This window comes from Salvelinus namaycush, chromosome 5 (genome assembly GCF_016432855.1).
Source record: "Salvelinus namaycush isolate Seneca chromosome 5, SaNama_1.0, whole genome shotgun sequence".
NCBI lineage: Eukaryota > Metazoa > Chordata > Actinopteri > Salmoniformes > Salmonidae > Salvelinus > Salvelinus namaycush.
This window is the reverse complement of record NC_052311.1, coordinates 39,977,839-39,994,072: the sequence shown is the minus strand read 5'-3', so window position 1 is coordinate 39,994,072 and position 16,234 is coordinate 39,977,839. Positions and strand designations below refer to the sequence as shown.

Here is a 16,234-nt window from a genome sequence, read left to right as displayed (position 1 = left end):
ATGGAAAAACAACAGGTGTGGCTGAAATAGCCAAATCCACACATTTGAAGGGATGTCTACATACTTTTGTGTATACTGTGCCTTTGGAAAGTATACAGACCCCTTGACTTTTTCCACATTTTGTTACGTTACAGCCTTATTCTAAAATGGATTAAATAAATAATAATACTCAGCAATCTACACACAATACCCATAATGACCAAGCGAAAACAGGTGTTGACATTTTTACCAATGTATAAAAATATATCTTATTTACATAAGTATTCAGCCCCTTTACTATGAGACTCGAAAATGAGCTCAGGTGCATCCTGTTTCAATTGATAATCCTCGATGTGTCTACAACTTGATTGGAGTCCACCTGTGGTAAATTCAATTGATTGGACATGATTTGGAAAGGCACACACCTGTCTATATAAGATCCCACAGTTGACAGTGCACGTCAGAGCAAAAACCAAGCCATGAGGTCGAAGAAATTGTCCGTAGAGCTCCGAGACAGGATTGTGTCGAGGTACAGATCTGGGGAAGAGTACCAAAAAATGTCTACAGCATTAAATTTCCCCAAGAACACAGTGGCCTCCATCATTCTTAAATGGAAGATTTTTGGTACCAACGAGACTCTTCCTAGAGCCGGCCGCCCGGCCAAACTGAGCAATCGGGGGAGAAGGGCCTTAGTCGGGGAGGTGACCAAGAACCTGATGGTCATTGACATGACAGAGCTCCATTCCTCTGTGGAGATGGGAGAACCTTTCAAAATGACAAGCAGCACTCCACCAATCAGGCCTTTATGGTAGAGTGCCAGACAGAAGCCACTTCTCAGTAAAAGGCAAATGATAGCCCGCTTGGAGTTTGCCAAAAGGCACCTAATGGACTCTCAGACCATGAGAAACAAGATTCTTTGGGCTGATGAAACCAAGATTGAACTCTTTGGCCTGAATGCCAAGCGCCACGTCTGGAAGAAACCTGGCACCAACCCTACATTGAAGCATGGTGGTGGCATTATCATGCTGTGGGGATGTTTTTCAGTGTCAGGGACTGGAAGACTAGTCAGGATCGAGGAAAAGATGAATGGAGCAAAGTACAGAGAGATCCTTGATGAAAACCTGCTTCAGAGTGCTCAGAACCTCAGACTGGGGTGAAGGTTCACCTTCCAAAAGGACGACAACCCTAAACACACAGCCAAGACAACGCAGGAGTGTCTTCGGGACAGTCTCTGAATGTCCTTGAATGACTCAGCCAAAGCCCAGACTCGAACATCTCTGGAGAGACCTGAAAATAGCTGTGCAGCAACGCTCCCCATCCAACAGAGCTTGAGAGGATCTGCAAAGAAGAATGGAAGAAACTTACCAAATACAGGGGTGCCAAGCTTGTAGCATCATACCCAAGAAGACTCTATGCTGTAATCGCTGCCAAAGTTGCTTCAACAAAGTACAGAGTAACGGATCTGAATAATTATTTAAATGTGATATTATTGTTTATTATTTTTAAATAACTTTTTTTTCTTCTTGTAATAAATGTTAGAATAAGGCTGTAACGTAACAAAATGTGGAACAAGTCAAGGGGTCTGAATACTTTCCGAAGGCACTGTATAGTGTAACTCCAACTTTCTCGTAAATCATGCATTGATGTCAATGGGTTCTGGCCTGTGAGGCCATTACATCCAACTGTGCTCTAATATCCTCTAATAAGTCATGATCTTGTACAAATGCTGAAGAACATACGCACATCCAGTTACTTTCCGCAGGTGCTGGAGTTGTAGGCAAACTCATGGAAAACAGAAAGGAAAATGCCACACACTGCTGGTCATGCTCGCAGATGATATTTATTTACAACAACATTTCGACCTTTAGGTCTTCATCAGGCATCCATATCAAGTCATGCTCTTGTCATATACAGTTGAAGTCAGAAGTTTACATACACCTTAGCCAAATACATGTAAACTCAGTTTTTCACAATTCCTGACATTTAATCAGAGTAAAAATTCCCTGTCTTAGGTCAGTTAGGATAACCACTTTATTTTAAGCATGTGAAATGTCAGAATAATAGTAGAGAATTATTTATTTCAGCTTTTATTTATGTCATCACATTCCCAGTGGCTCAGAAGTTTACATACACTCAATTAGTATTTGGTAGCATGGCCTTTAAATTGTTTAATTTGGGTCAAGCATTTTGGGTAGCCTTCCACAAGCTTCCCACAATAAGTTGGGTGAATTTTGGCCCATTCCTCCTGACAGAGCTGGTGTAACTTAGTCAGGTTTGTAGGCCTCCTTGCTCGCACATGCTTTTTCAGTTCTGCCCACAAATTTTCTATAGGATTGAGGTCAGTGCTTTGTGATGGTCACTCCAATACCGTGACTTTGTTGTCCTTAAGCCATTTTGCCACAACTTTGGAAGTATGCTTGGGATCATTGTCCATTTGGAAGACCCATTTGTGACCAAGTTTTAACTTCCTGACTGATGTCTTGAAATGTTGCTTCAATATATCCACATAATCCACATAATCTATTTTGTGAAGTGCACCAGTCCCTCCTGCAGCAAAGCACCCCCACAACATGATGCTGCCACCCCCGTGCGTCAGTTTGGATGGTGTTCTTCGGCTTGCAAGCCTCGTCCGTTCTATTTTTGTTTCATCAGACGAGAGGACATTTCTCAAAAGTACGATCTTTGTCCCATGTGCAGTTTCAAACCGTAGTCTGGCTTTTTTTATGGCGGTTTTGGAGCAGTGGCTTCTTCCTTGCTGAGCGGCCCTTCAGGTTATGTCGATATAGGACTTGTTTTACTGTGGATATAGATACTTTTGTACCTGTTTCCTTCAGCATCTTCACAAGGTCCTTTGCTGTTGTTCTGGGATTGATTGGCACATTTCGCACCAAAGTACGTTCATCTCTAGGAGACAGAACGTGTCTCCTTCCTGAGCGGTATGACAGCTGCGTAGTCCCATGGTGTTTATACTTGCATAGTATTGTTTGTACAGATGAACGTGGTACCTTCAGGCGTTTGGAAATTGCTTCCAAGGATGAACCAGACTTGTGGAGGTCTACCCTTTTTTTCCTGAGGTCTTGGCTGATTTCTTTAGATTTTCCCATGATATCAAGCAAAGAGGCACTGAGTTTGAAGGTAGGCCTTGAAATAAATCCACAGGTACACCTCCAATTGACTCAAATTATGTCAATTATCCTATCAGAATCTTCTAAAGCCATGACATAATTTTCTGGAATTTTCCAAGCTGTTTAAAGGCACAGTCAATTTAGTGTATGTAAACTTCTGGCACATTGGAATTGTGATACAGTGAAATAATCTGTCTGTAAACAATTGTTGGAAAAATTACTTGTCATGCACAAAGTAGATGTCCTAACCGATTTGCCAAAACTATTTTTTGTTAATAATAAATTTGTGGAGTGGTTGAAAAACGAATTTTAATGATTCCAACCTAAGTGTATGTAAACTTTTGACTTCAACTGTAGAGTCAGTATGACAAGTCGTCCAGGTATTCTTGGCATGTAAAGATATGCCTGCTGCAGCCTCTAGCCGGTCTACCACCTGTTCACAGCTGTCAACACAATGGCATTTCCCTCTGAAACCCTGAGCTCACAGGACCTCATATAAAACTATTCATCACGATCCGATGCCCTACTTACATAGTTCCAATAATAAAAGCTACAAATTCTGAAACAAATCAGTAAGCCCCAAATGTATGGGACTATTAATTACATTTTTCCCAAAAATAATAAGTGGTTTTGCTGTTAGAATGTCATAAACCCCTAATCATGTGTTCATTGGGCATTAAAAACATGATTAGGTGGATGACATCATCCCTTGAGGTGGTGTCAGGGTGCTGTGGAACCAGTGTGGAAGAAGGTTGTAAAAGTAAAGTGCCAGAGTGGCCTGCGTCAGACTAATCATGGAAAAACACACATGCATGTTGGGTTTTGGGATCGAACATATTATGAAGTTGATGATGATGAAGTGCTCCTGATTTTTTATTAACTTTTTTTGCAAGATTACATTTTTCAAACAATATAAACATATATAGATAAAATACAACAGACAGACGCACACAAACATTAATGTCATCACACCTGCCCAGACCCACATGTTCCCACCGCATCTCTCTCCAGTGCTTGTAAAATGATGTACCTATCGCAGGACCCACTGGTTGATGCTTATTTATAAAACCCTCTTAGGCATCACTCCCCCTTATCTGAGATATCTACAGTACTGCAGACCTCATCCTCCACATACAACACCCGTTCTGCCAGTCACATTCTGTTAAAGGTCCCCAAAGCACACACATCCCAGGGTCGCTCGTCTTTTCAGTTCGCTGCAGCTAGGGACTGGAACGAGCTGCAACAAACACTCAAACTGGACAGTTTTTTTCCCTCTTCATTCAAAGACTCAATCATGGGCACTCTTACTGACAGTTGTGGCTGCTTTGCGTGATGTATTGTTGTCTCTACCTTCTTGGCCTTTGTGTTGTTGTCTGTGCCCAATAATGTTTGGACCATGTTTTTGGCTTCTACCATATTGTGTTGCTACCATGATGTTGTCATGTTGTGTTGCTGCCTTGCTGTGTCGTCTTAGGTCTCTCTTTATGTAGTCTTGTGTTGTCTCTCTTTTCGTGATGTGTGTTTTGTCCTATATTTATTTATATTTTTTCTTCATCACAGCCCCCGTCACCGCAGGAGGCCTTTTGCCTTTTGGTAGGCCGTCATTGTAAAACTGACTTGCCTACTTAAATAAAGGTTCAATAAAATAAATAAATATTGCCTCAAATTGCATTAATCTGTTTTTCTCTGTCACCCAACCCTTTTCAATATTTAAATATAAATAGTTTAGATTTTTCCATTGTCTTAAAACCTCTACAGGATCGGTGTCCCCCCCCTTCGGGATGTGATTAGCATGACGTTGTAAGTAACAAGAACATTTCTCAGAACATAGACATGTCTTATATGGGCAGGAAGCTTAACTTGTTAATCTAACTGCACTGTCCAATTTACAATAGCTGTTACAGTGAACAAATACCATGATATTGTTTGAGGAGAGTGCACAACAACAAAACACTTATCACGGCAACTGGTTTGATACATTCACCTCTGAAGGTAAATCATGTACATAATAAAGTACTGAGGGTAAAATGGGTAAATAGTTTTGTTTGTTAAAATCAATTTTTATATTAAAATGTAGGAACTGGGTTCTACAGTTTGAACCCCTGCTGTGTCTGGCATCCCCCCCCCCCCCCTGAATATTACCATATCATGTTTGTATGTTCTCTATAGTTATGTACTTGAACATTTATTAATTGACCAATTCGGCACATTTGGGCAGACGTGATACAACATTTTGAACAGTAATGAAATGGTTCATTGAATCAGTCTAAACGTTGCACATACACTACTACCATCTAGTGGCCAAAATCTAAACTGTCCCTGGACTCCTAAGTGATATAATGGCCTTTCTTTTGCATTTCAAAGATTCCACAAACTTCAAAGTGTTTTCTTTCAAATAGTATCAATAATATACATATTCTTGCTTCAGGTCCTGAGCTACAGGCAGTTAGATTTGGGTATGTCATTTGATTTCCAGATTTAAAGAAAAAAAAAAATCAAAATGATTGAGAAAAGTATGGTGCAACCCATTGCGTATCTCATCGCACCCTCATATGCCATGTCTTGAAATATGCAGATATACGGATTAAAAGTACATTTGCATTGTAAAACAGCCAACTTTCTATCTCCGCCCGTAACTTTTGGACTTTATAACACTCACAGAAGGCATGAATTATTGAGTCATTGTTAATTTTACATTTAAGGCATGACTGCCATTGTGCTGTCGAATTTGTGAATTTTGTCTCGTATAATAATTCTATACATTAGTTTATACTGGATTAAGCATTCATTTTCATGAACTGTAATTTTGTTAGTTATGTTCGAATGCTCCCTCCATTTTGTGCCAATTTCAGTTATTTTCATGTCTTTGTTCCAATAGGTCATATTTATAAGATTGTTTGTTGGATAGACTCTCTGCAAGGTTTTGTATATCTTACCTATCATATGAATTTCCTTTTCTGACTCAAATAGGATTCCCTCAACATTACTCTTATGTCTATAAAAGATTTCAGATCGTATTTGAAAATGTCTACGGTCGTTGCCAAAGGTTTTGAGAATGACACAAATATTAATTTTCACAAAGTGTGCTGCCTCGGTTTGTATGATGGCAATTTGCATATACTCCAGAATGTTATGAAGAGTGATCAGATGAACTGTAATTAATTGCAAAGTCCCTCTTTGCCATGCAAATTAACTGAATCCCCAAAAAAAACATTTCTACTGCATTTCAGCCCTGCCACAAAAGGACCAGCTGACATGTCAGTGATTCTCTCGTTAACACAGGTGTTAGTGTTGACGTGGACAAGGCTGGAGATCACTTTGTCATTCTGTTTGAAGTCGAATAACAGACTGGAAGCTTCAAAAGGGGGGTGGTGCTTGGAATCATTGTTCTTCCTATGTCAATCATGGTTACCTGCAAAGAAACACGTTCCGTCATCATTGCTTTGCGCAAAAAGGGCTTCACAGGCAAGGATATTGCTGACAGTAAGATTGCACCTAAATCAACCATTCATCGGATCATCAAGAACTTCAAGGAGAGCGGTTCAATTGTTGTGAAGAAGGCTTCAGGGCGCCCCAGGAAGTCCAACAAGCGCCAGGACCGTTTCCTAAATTTGATTCAGCTGCGGGATCGGGGCACCACCAGTACAGAGCTTGCTCAGGAATGGCAGCATGCAGGTGTGAGTGCATCTGCACGCACAGTGAGGCGAAGACGTTTGGAGGATGGCCTGGTGTCAAGAAGGGCAGCAAAGAAGCCAATTCTCTCCAGGAAAAACTTCAGGGACAGACTGATATTCTGCAAAAGGTACAGGGATTGGACTGCTGAGGACTGGGGTAAAGTCATTTTGTCTGATGAATCCCCTTTCCGATTGTTTGGGGCATCCGGAAAAAAGCTTGTCCGGAGAAGACAAGGTGAGCGCTAGCATCAGTCCTGTGTCATGCCAACAGTAAAGCATCCTGAGACCATTCATGTGTGGGGTTGCTTCTCAGCCAAGGGAGTGGGCTCACTCACAATATTGCCTAAGAACACAGCCATGAGTAAAGAATGGTACCAACACATCCTCCGAGTGCAACTTCTCCCAACCATCCAGGAACAGTTTGGTGAGGAACAATGCCTTTTCCAGCATGATGGAGCACCTTGCCATAAGGCAAAAGTGATAACTAAGTGGCTCGGAGAACAAAATATCGATATTTTGGGTCAATGGCCAGGAAACTCCCCAGACCTTAATCCCATTGAGAACTTGTGGTCAATCCTCAAGAGGCGGGTGGACAAACAAAAACCCACAAATTCTGACAAACTCCAAGCATTGATTATGCAAGAATGGGCTGCCATCAGACAGGATGTGGCCCAGAAGTTAATTGACAGCATGCCAGGGCGAATTGCAGAGGTCTTGAAAAAGAAGGGTCAACACTGCAAATATTGACTCTTTGCATCAACTTCATGTTGTCAATTGTCAATAAAAGCCTTTGACACTTATGAAATGCTTGTAAATATACTTCAGTATTTCATAGTAACATCTGACAAAAATATCTAAAGTCACTGAAGGAGCAAACTTTGTGAAAATTAATATTTGTGTCATTCTCAAAACTTTTGGCCACGACTGTACATTGGTCAGTCCAAAATGGCTTTTTAATTCTGTCATGGAAATAATTGTATTTCCTATTACCAAGTCATTTATGATTTCTATGCCTTTAGTTTTCCATATGGGACAATTTATCGGTGAATTCTGAAAAGCTATCCAAGGATTGTTCCATAGGGGTGTGTTTTAGGGAGTGATTTTAGTTCTTGTAGAATCCATTTCATTTTCTTCCATATAGATGAGGAACATTTTTATTTAATCCATTTTAGAATAAGGCTGTAACATAACAAAATGTGGGAAAAGTCAAGGGGTCTGAATACTTTCTGAAAGCTCTGTATGTCGCAGGGTGGAGAGTTTATATAATTCCAGGTCTGGAAGGTTAAACCACCTTCAGACTTAGGGAGATGTAAAACTTTTATTTTTATTCTATGAGTTTTATTTGCCCATATAAAGTCGTATGACGGGATACTTTTTTAAAGAATTTCTTCAGTGGGGTAATTGGTATTTCTGAAAATAAATATAGAAACTTTGGGAGCCATGCTATTCTAAAGAGGTTTATTCTACCTGTACGATTCATGGGAAGATTGTTCCTTTTAATTATATCTGCTTTCATGTTGTTGAGTAATGCGATAAGCAATAAAGCCAGAGGAGGTGTGGTATATGGCCAATATACCACAGCCAAGTGCTGTTCTTAAGCACGATGCAATGCTGAGTGCCTGCACACAGCCCTTAACTGTGGTATATTGGCCATATACCTCAAAACCCCAGAGGTGTCTTACTGCTATTTTATACAACGGATGGGTCTAATCCTGGATGCTGATTGGTTAAAACCGCATTCCAGCCTGTGTCTATTCTACAAGTTACCACTGGCTAAAGCTATGACGTTGATATGCCTATTTATTCTGTTCCATCTCGTTGCGCAATCCACTGTCTCATCAGCCCAGCCAATTTATAAACTTGATCTCCACTGTAAAAAGCATCTAGACATTATCTCCAATTTCCTTTAGACTAGCAATTGGTTTCAATAGTGGAGATTTGTATAAACCTTGCTATCTGTCTCTCTGACATTTGCAACATTGTTTCAATATTGAAATTCGATCTCCAGCTATCCCATAATAATGAATGTGTAGGGGTCAGGAGTTGGGATGAGAGAGACCGGCAGGCAGCTTTTCTCAGCCAGTCGAAATCATGAATCAGCATAATTTGTATGGGTATATACACTACCGTTCAAAAGTTTGGGGTCACTTAGAAATGTCCTTGTTTTTGAAAGAAAATAACATTTTTTGTCCATTTACAATAACATAAAATTGATCAGAAATACAGTGTAGACATTGTTAATGTTGTAAATGATTATTGTAGCTGCAAACGGCTTATTTATTTATTTTAATGGAATATCTACATAGGCGAACAGAGGCCCATTATCAGCAACCATCACTCCTGTGTTCCAATGGCACATTGTGTTAGCTGATCCAAGTTTATCATTTTAAAAGGCTAATTGATCATTAGAAAACCCTTTTGCAATTATGTTAGCACAGCTGAAAACTGTTGTGCTGATTTAAAGAAGCAATAAAACTGTCCTTTAGACTAGTTGAGTATCTGGAGCATCAGCAGTTGTGGGTTCGATTACAGGCTCAAAATGGCCAGAAACAAAGAACTTTCGTCTGAAACTCGTCAGTCTATTCTTGTTCTGAGGAATGAAGGCCATTCCATGCGAGAAATTGCCAAGACATTGAAGATCTCGTACAACACTGTGTACTACTCCCTTCACAGAACAGTGCAAACTGGCTCTAACCAGAATGCACAACTGAGCAAGAGGACAAGTACATTAGAGTGTCTAGTTTGAGAAACAGATGCCTCACAAGTCCTCAACTTGCAGCTTCATTAAATAGTACCCGCAAAACACCAGTCTAAACATCAACAACGAAGAGGCGACTCCGGGATGCTGGCCTTCTAGGCAGAGTGGCAAAGAAAAAGCCATATCTCAGACTGGCCAATAAAAATAAAAGATTAAGATGGGCAAAATAACACAGGCACTGGACAGGCACTGGACACATCCCGGAGTCGCCTCTTCACTGTTGACATTGAGACTGGTGTTTTGCGGATGCTGTTTAATGAAGCTGCCAGTTGAGGACTGGCAGCTTCATTTACAAAATTAACAAAGTCTACACTGTATTTCTGATCAATATGTTATTTTAATGGACAAAAAAACGAGGATATTTGTAAGTGACCACAAACGTTTGAAAAGTAGCGTATAGAAAGAAATTTCAATATAAAACAGTTAAGCTAAATGAAATGCAGCTTTCCAACTTCAGTTTGAAATGATCGAGTTATCTGTGTTGTTGCCTAGCTCCTCTGAACAACAATTTCCTAACGAGAGAGCACATTTTCTATGCCAGGTGAAATTGCGCATCATTAGCTCATTGTTATGGATGTATCCAAATAAATGTCACTAGAAAACAGCTTAAACAAATGCAAACGCAGCTGTTTTCTGTTATTCTGGCTGTGACTGTAAGTTAGCCGTAGTTGGCTAGCTATCAAGCAAGGGATAAGAATGTTGCCATAGATATAAATCCATCAAAATAATGTTTTTAATGAAAATATGTCAGTCATTATTTGAATATGTTGCTAACCCGTTGTATAAAAGTGATAATGCCCCCAAAGCAGGTGTTTGGAGGATATATTGGCACGGTTTGCCGCCACTCGTCTTAGTCTCAGGCCTAATAACAGCCATGCCATATCATCCAAACACCGGCTTCTCGGGCATTATCACTTAAATACCAATGTAATTAGAGCAGTAAAAAAAAGGAAATGTTTCCCGTGGTATACGGTCTGACATAACACGTCTTTCAGACAATCAGCATTCAGAGCTCGAACCACCCAGTTCATAACTGTCTTTATATATATTTGTTGTTGGTCACTTATTAAGCATGATGATGTTTTAATGTCAATCAAGTTATTGTGAAGCCAAAGACACATTTCCTGGACAATAAAGTTTTTTCCCCCAAAACACCCCTGGTGATCAGGTTGTGTTACACAATCATTCGTTTGTAAATTCCACATTGAGAACGTCAGGCAATTCGTTTGTTGTTTTCTGTTTAATAAGAGTGCATGGTTAGGTTGTGTGAAGCAGGACCGGGCCAGACCTACAGGGGAGATGGAGTAGAGAAGCAGGATTGGTGGGGGGTTTGCTTGGCAGGGTAGTATGGGAATGGAGTGATGGAAGCAATGCTGTTACAGTAGCTAGTTTGAATATATCCTGTTAAATCACGTCCATGTAATGTATGCTAACTGTACAGTAAATTATTAGTTACTGAACATAGATTTATTTGCAAGTTGCTGTCTGTATTTTCACTGACTGCTTGATGATATCCTTTGAGGTTAGGGACTACCGTTGTCTAGAGTTACTAATATTCTGCTCTGACTGATAACGTCTTTGACTTATGTATTTTACAGACACAGGACGTGCCAGTAGTGAATATTGTGTGTGAATATTTCCTGTTTAATCATGTACACTTACTGAAACTGATTGGCTAATGAATATGCTGGCTTTATTTGCTAGTTACTGTATTTTCACTACCTGATATTATGATAACATTTTTGGCTAATCTGAGAGTTTATTTGGTTAATTTCAAACAGGAAGCCGAAAGAAAATGACTTATCTAGAGCCATAGACAGTCTGCTCTGACTGATAATGTATTTGATTGACATAGACTCACAGGTATGATTGACAGGTGTGATGTGATGTGATTGACAGGCGGTGTGTGTGACAGACGGAGAGAGGATCCTGGGCCTGGGGGACCTGGGCTGCTACGGCATGGGCATCCCTGTGGGCAAACTGGCACTCTACACGGCCTGTGGAGGCATGCCACCCCAGCAGTGTCTGCCAGTCATGCTGGATGTGGGCACAGACAATGAGGTAAGAAGAGGCACACCTAACAACCAAGTGAATACACGCATAGCTACATGCAAACAAGATGATACACTTGACACCCGTCAACTATGTAACAAAGAAAACTGTCAACTTCGTAACATATTATATGCTAGACGTAATATGCCAGCTAAGAAAACACCCTCCAGTCAATACGTTATATTCAGGTAAGCCCCTCAGACTCCAAACTCCACATTTCCAAGCACTAACAGCCAAGAAACGAGAAATTCTCACACTTTACAACGAGGAAACACCCTGAACGCAACTGAGGAAAGCCGTACTGTTCACCCATGCAAGACAGAAAAGCACGTGTCGTGTCTTTGGCATCATTAAACTGAAGACTTATTCATCAAATAACTCTCTGTAATTATTATTACGCGATTTAACTGATTAATCATGTAACTGTAATTAACTAGGAAGTCGGGGCACCAAGGAAAATATTCAGATTACAAAGTTATAATTTTCCTAATAACTTTTCAGATATTTTCATATCTGATCAATTAGTCTTCTTAATTAATTCATTATTTACTTTACCTCACGTTAGTCTCATTCCAAACGTTGTAAATTGTTGGTTATCTGCACGAACCCAGTCTTCACTATGAGTCATCCATACATCAATTGTCTTAAATAATTTATTTACTAACTAAGTAATTCACAGAAGATGTAGATAGTTACAAGGAAATGATAACGGCGTTTTCTTTAGTGGGATAAACCGATATCGCGGCTTGGTGGAGAAAAAGGGAAGTGGGGGTCAACTGAGATGAGACACTACAAAGTTGATAATTATAACAATTGAAATGCTAATCCTTTGCACATGAACGCTCACTCATTCGGGAACAATTGCAATCAATATATATATTTACGCTCAGTGTGTCGTCGGGATCTCTGTTGAAAAGTTAGTTTCTGTTGGAGAGTTTTCGTCCTCTCTCTCTCTCGGTCGTGGTTAGAATGGATAGTTCAGAGTGACATTCATTCATTTCGTTATAGATGTTTCGGGGGTTGTCGTTCTTTGCGTTCAATGATACCGAATTCCTAGCTGCAGACTAGTAATTCATATCAAAGACTTGTTCTTATTCTGTCGGTATCGATAGTCTAAGAGTTTAACCACGTGGGATGGTTAAAAGATTCAGCAGTCGCCTCAAACCTTGGCCCTCTTGTTATCGAGGTAAGCTGGTCTGCAACCTTTGTCCTCTCGTAATTGAGAGAAACATGGTCTGTTGAGAAATTCTCAAAGTGGGGGTTTTATTCGGAACATCGAAAAGGGCTGTCTCATGACGTCCGGTCCTGTCTGTACCCCTGGGTGCGTGCCAAGGACTTAGTGAAACTTTTTAGGGAATTGGAGTTTCCTTCATTAAACAGTCCAAAATCACATTACACAATTTTACAAACAGTATCATCCTCACTCATTCATCTTATACAACAATTAGATGTAAACCTCATATCTGAGGCTATTACATAAACAGCGTTATGGTAATGTGGCCGCACAAAATGGTACCAAACAGACCAGTTCATAGCTGGATTCTTCACTGATCTTTATAGCTGAAAGAGGAGCCTCATTCTGGGCCGGGCGGCACGTGTGCTGTGGCAACACTGTTAAACAGGAGCAAACTAAGAATAGTCTGTGTTGTGTACACGGCTATATTTAAGTGTATTTTCTCCATGTCATCCAGAGCTGGGCCAAGGGTGTGGCACTGCCACCATATGCCTGCTGCTTGGCTGAGCCATCCTCTGATTTCCTGGGCCTGGACCTGCTCTCCTAGCCTCTGAGTTTCAGTATAAGAGTTGGGGAGAGGATAAAGGGCGATTTGGGGTTAGTTGGGTAGGTCTGGTCAAGGATAGACATGATCTTGACAGTTTTCAATATGCTGAGAATGAGACATAAAAGAAGACATCACTGTGAAAGAAGGATAGATGGATAAAGGGTGGGAGGAAAGAAGAGGGAGATGGATTTGCGGTTAGCTGGGTATAGGACTGGTCAAAGATGTAAACGACTGACAATAATCATTGGCGATAGAGAGAAATAATGAAAGACACTCCATGGGCAACAAAACGAGGGGACTAGTATAAAAGAGGCATAAATAAAGGAAGGGGGAGGGAAAGATAAGGAGACGGGAAGCAGAGTTGAACAGAGGGACTAGCCCTATCCCTGTCAGATGTAGCATTCGCTGTGTGGATGGTCGCCACAAACTCTCTCCATGTTCTCTTATGTCAGCTAGCCAATTCACACTTCATCAAACCACACTGAGACCCAGAATAAATCCCCCTTGTTCATAGAACACACACAAAATGCCTATGAGAGAACCTATAAAAGATCTTACACTACAGCATGAATACTGTAGGTGGCATTGGATCTTGGTGTACAGGATTATGTTTTCTCTCTCTGCCAGTTTCTCCCACTCTGTTCTACCTCATAGCAGAGGTAAATGCCATGCCCTTCTGCCCCCATCCCTTTAATAGCATCTCCATACACACTTCTATGCATGAACTCTATTGTTCTATTGAAAGATTTTGAAAGTGACTGTCACAGGTCCAGTTTAGGGATGCTTGGGTGATTGTCAACTATTCCCGGACATTTATAGGCATCAAAACACCACTTTAACTAGCTGCCTCAAAGACTGTCTGTGTCCTCAATGCACTCTGTAGCTGCTGCCAGAGGATGGAAGCAAATAGGGGTGTATTACCATATATTTGTGTGTGTGTGTGTGTGTGCACTCTTAGAAAAAAAGTGCTATCTAGAACCTAAAAGGGTTCTTCGGCTGTCCCCATAGGGAGTCCCTTTGAAGAACCCTTTTCAGAGCCAAAAAGGGTTCTCCTATGGGGACAGCTGAAGAACTCTTTTGGAACCCTTTTTTCTAAGAGTACGTGTCTGTAGTGTCTGTGTGCGTGCATGTTTGAGATGTGTTTCTCTGCTATGCCTGGATTTGGCTCGGTCTGTCTACTTTCTATGCTCCTCTATTCATCTCTGTATGTATGGAAGTGTGTGTATGGAGTATTTTTTTATTATGTGTGTGCATTTAGCGATGTGTGCTCATATTTCATGCTACTCTCCCTTTGTGTGATGCGTGTCTGTGGCAGGGACTGAATTGGAACGTTAATCAATAAAATAAACTATTGAGAATAATGGGCAGACCTTCATTGTCACACATAGTGCTGGAATGGGCCGTAACCTTCATGTGTGAAAAGGTGTTCTTCCTTACACTCAGAAGTTACAGGTTTCTGCCTGGTGTTTTCCAAACCTGTGAAGTGTTTGCAGATGTAGCACAGCAGCAGCCCAGCAGCTCAGTATCTGTCAGAGTTTACAACAGGCCAAGCACATTTCCCTTAAAAATCACCTCACCACCCGGGAAGCAGAATGTGCCAGCCATTACCACAGATCACTCATCACTAAGCACTCCATCAGGATCACTACAGGCACACAAACACTCATTCAGGCACGGGCGCACCCATGTATGGATAGACACAGATCTCTGTGTGTGAGTGCGTGTGTACGTGCATGTGTTACACAACCTCACGAGAACTAAGACCCTGCACTGTAGTCTCTAGTTGGCCATCACAACCTTTTCCATTTTTCCATTATTCTAAAGAGATGACAGGCCAAATGAGTTGTAATAGGATAAATGGAGTGCCTGTGTGTCTTAAGCCATATGGAGTTCCTCTGGCCTGACTCATAATATATTATCTCAGACACGCTGGTCTGATGCCGTGCTCCAGCCCCTACAGGCAGAGGGTTACACAGTGGTAGGAGGTGGTGGAGGTAGGCAGCAAATAATTGAACATATGAGGCTTATTTCTGACCTTGGGTAGGTATGAGGACTCCTGCACTGAGGTCAGGCATGTGACATCTTGACATTGACTGGAAAGACTGGGGTTGTGTCCAAAATGGCACCCTATTCTCTATGGGACCTGGTCAAAAGTATATAGGAATTAGGAAATACTGTAGGGTGCGATGTGAGACTCAGCCTGGATCTCCCTGTGGTAGTGTTGCACTGTAATTCCAGAATGTGATAAAGCAAGGGGGAATGTTTTGGGAACATGTCCAGAAAACAGATGGGATATGGAAGAGCTCCTGTATAGGATGTGACTGATGCATGGGATGGGCTGTGCTGTGCAAGGCGTTTCGGATGTGTGCGCTTCTCTAGGTGCACTGGAATGCGGGAAGTGGATAATCTCTTGTGTAAACCATCGCTAATCCTACACAGCCCTGCTACCTGTGGACTTCTCGCTCTCTCCTCCCTCTGACACACAAACGCACACTGTTTCTGACGCATCATTCAGCTCTCTAACATCCCGTCACATTCACAAGCACGTACTCGCAAAAACAGATGCACATCTCTCTCTTTCCTCTCTCCTTTGTCTATTTTCCACACACAGACATATACACTCACACTCATCAGTAAGACATGTCTCTGTGTCTATACGTTGTTTTCCCTCCCAGTAAACAGGTCTGTAGAGTGAGTATACAACACAAACATTTTTTTTTCTTCTCTAAATGGCCATTAATCTAAATGTGGCTTGTGGGAAATAAACTAAACGGTGAGTGTTATGGGAAAGTTGGCCCTCTCTCATCTCGCTCTTTCTCTCCCTTTCTCTTTCACTGATATTACCTGGTATAACCTCTGTGTCAC

General features: G+C 41.1%; 1 protein-coding gene across 1 annotated transcript in view; it reads left to right on the top strand.

Annotated features, from left to right (window-relative positions):
• Positions 1-16,234, top strand: part of LOC120047535 (NADP-dependent malic enzyme-like) — a 113,507-nt gene that overhangs the window by 72,778 nt on the left and 24,495 nt on the right. The window contains exon 5 of the mRNA XM_038993061.1: positions 11,436-11,597. Within this exon, the coding sequence (XP_038848989.1) occupies positions 11,436-11,597 (162 nt within the window). The remainder of the gene's footprint in view (positions 1-11,435; positions 11,598-16,234) is intronic.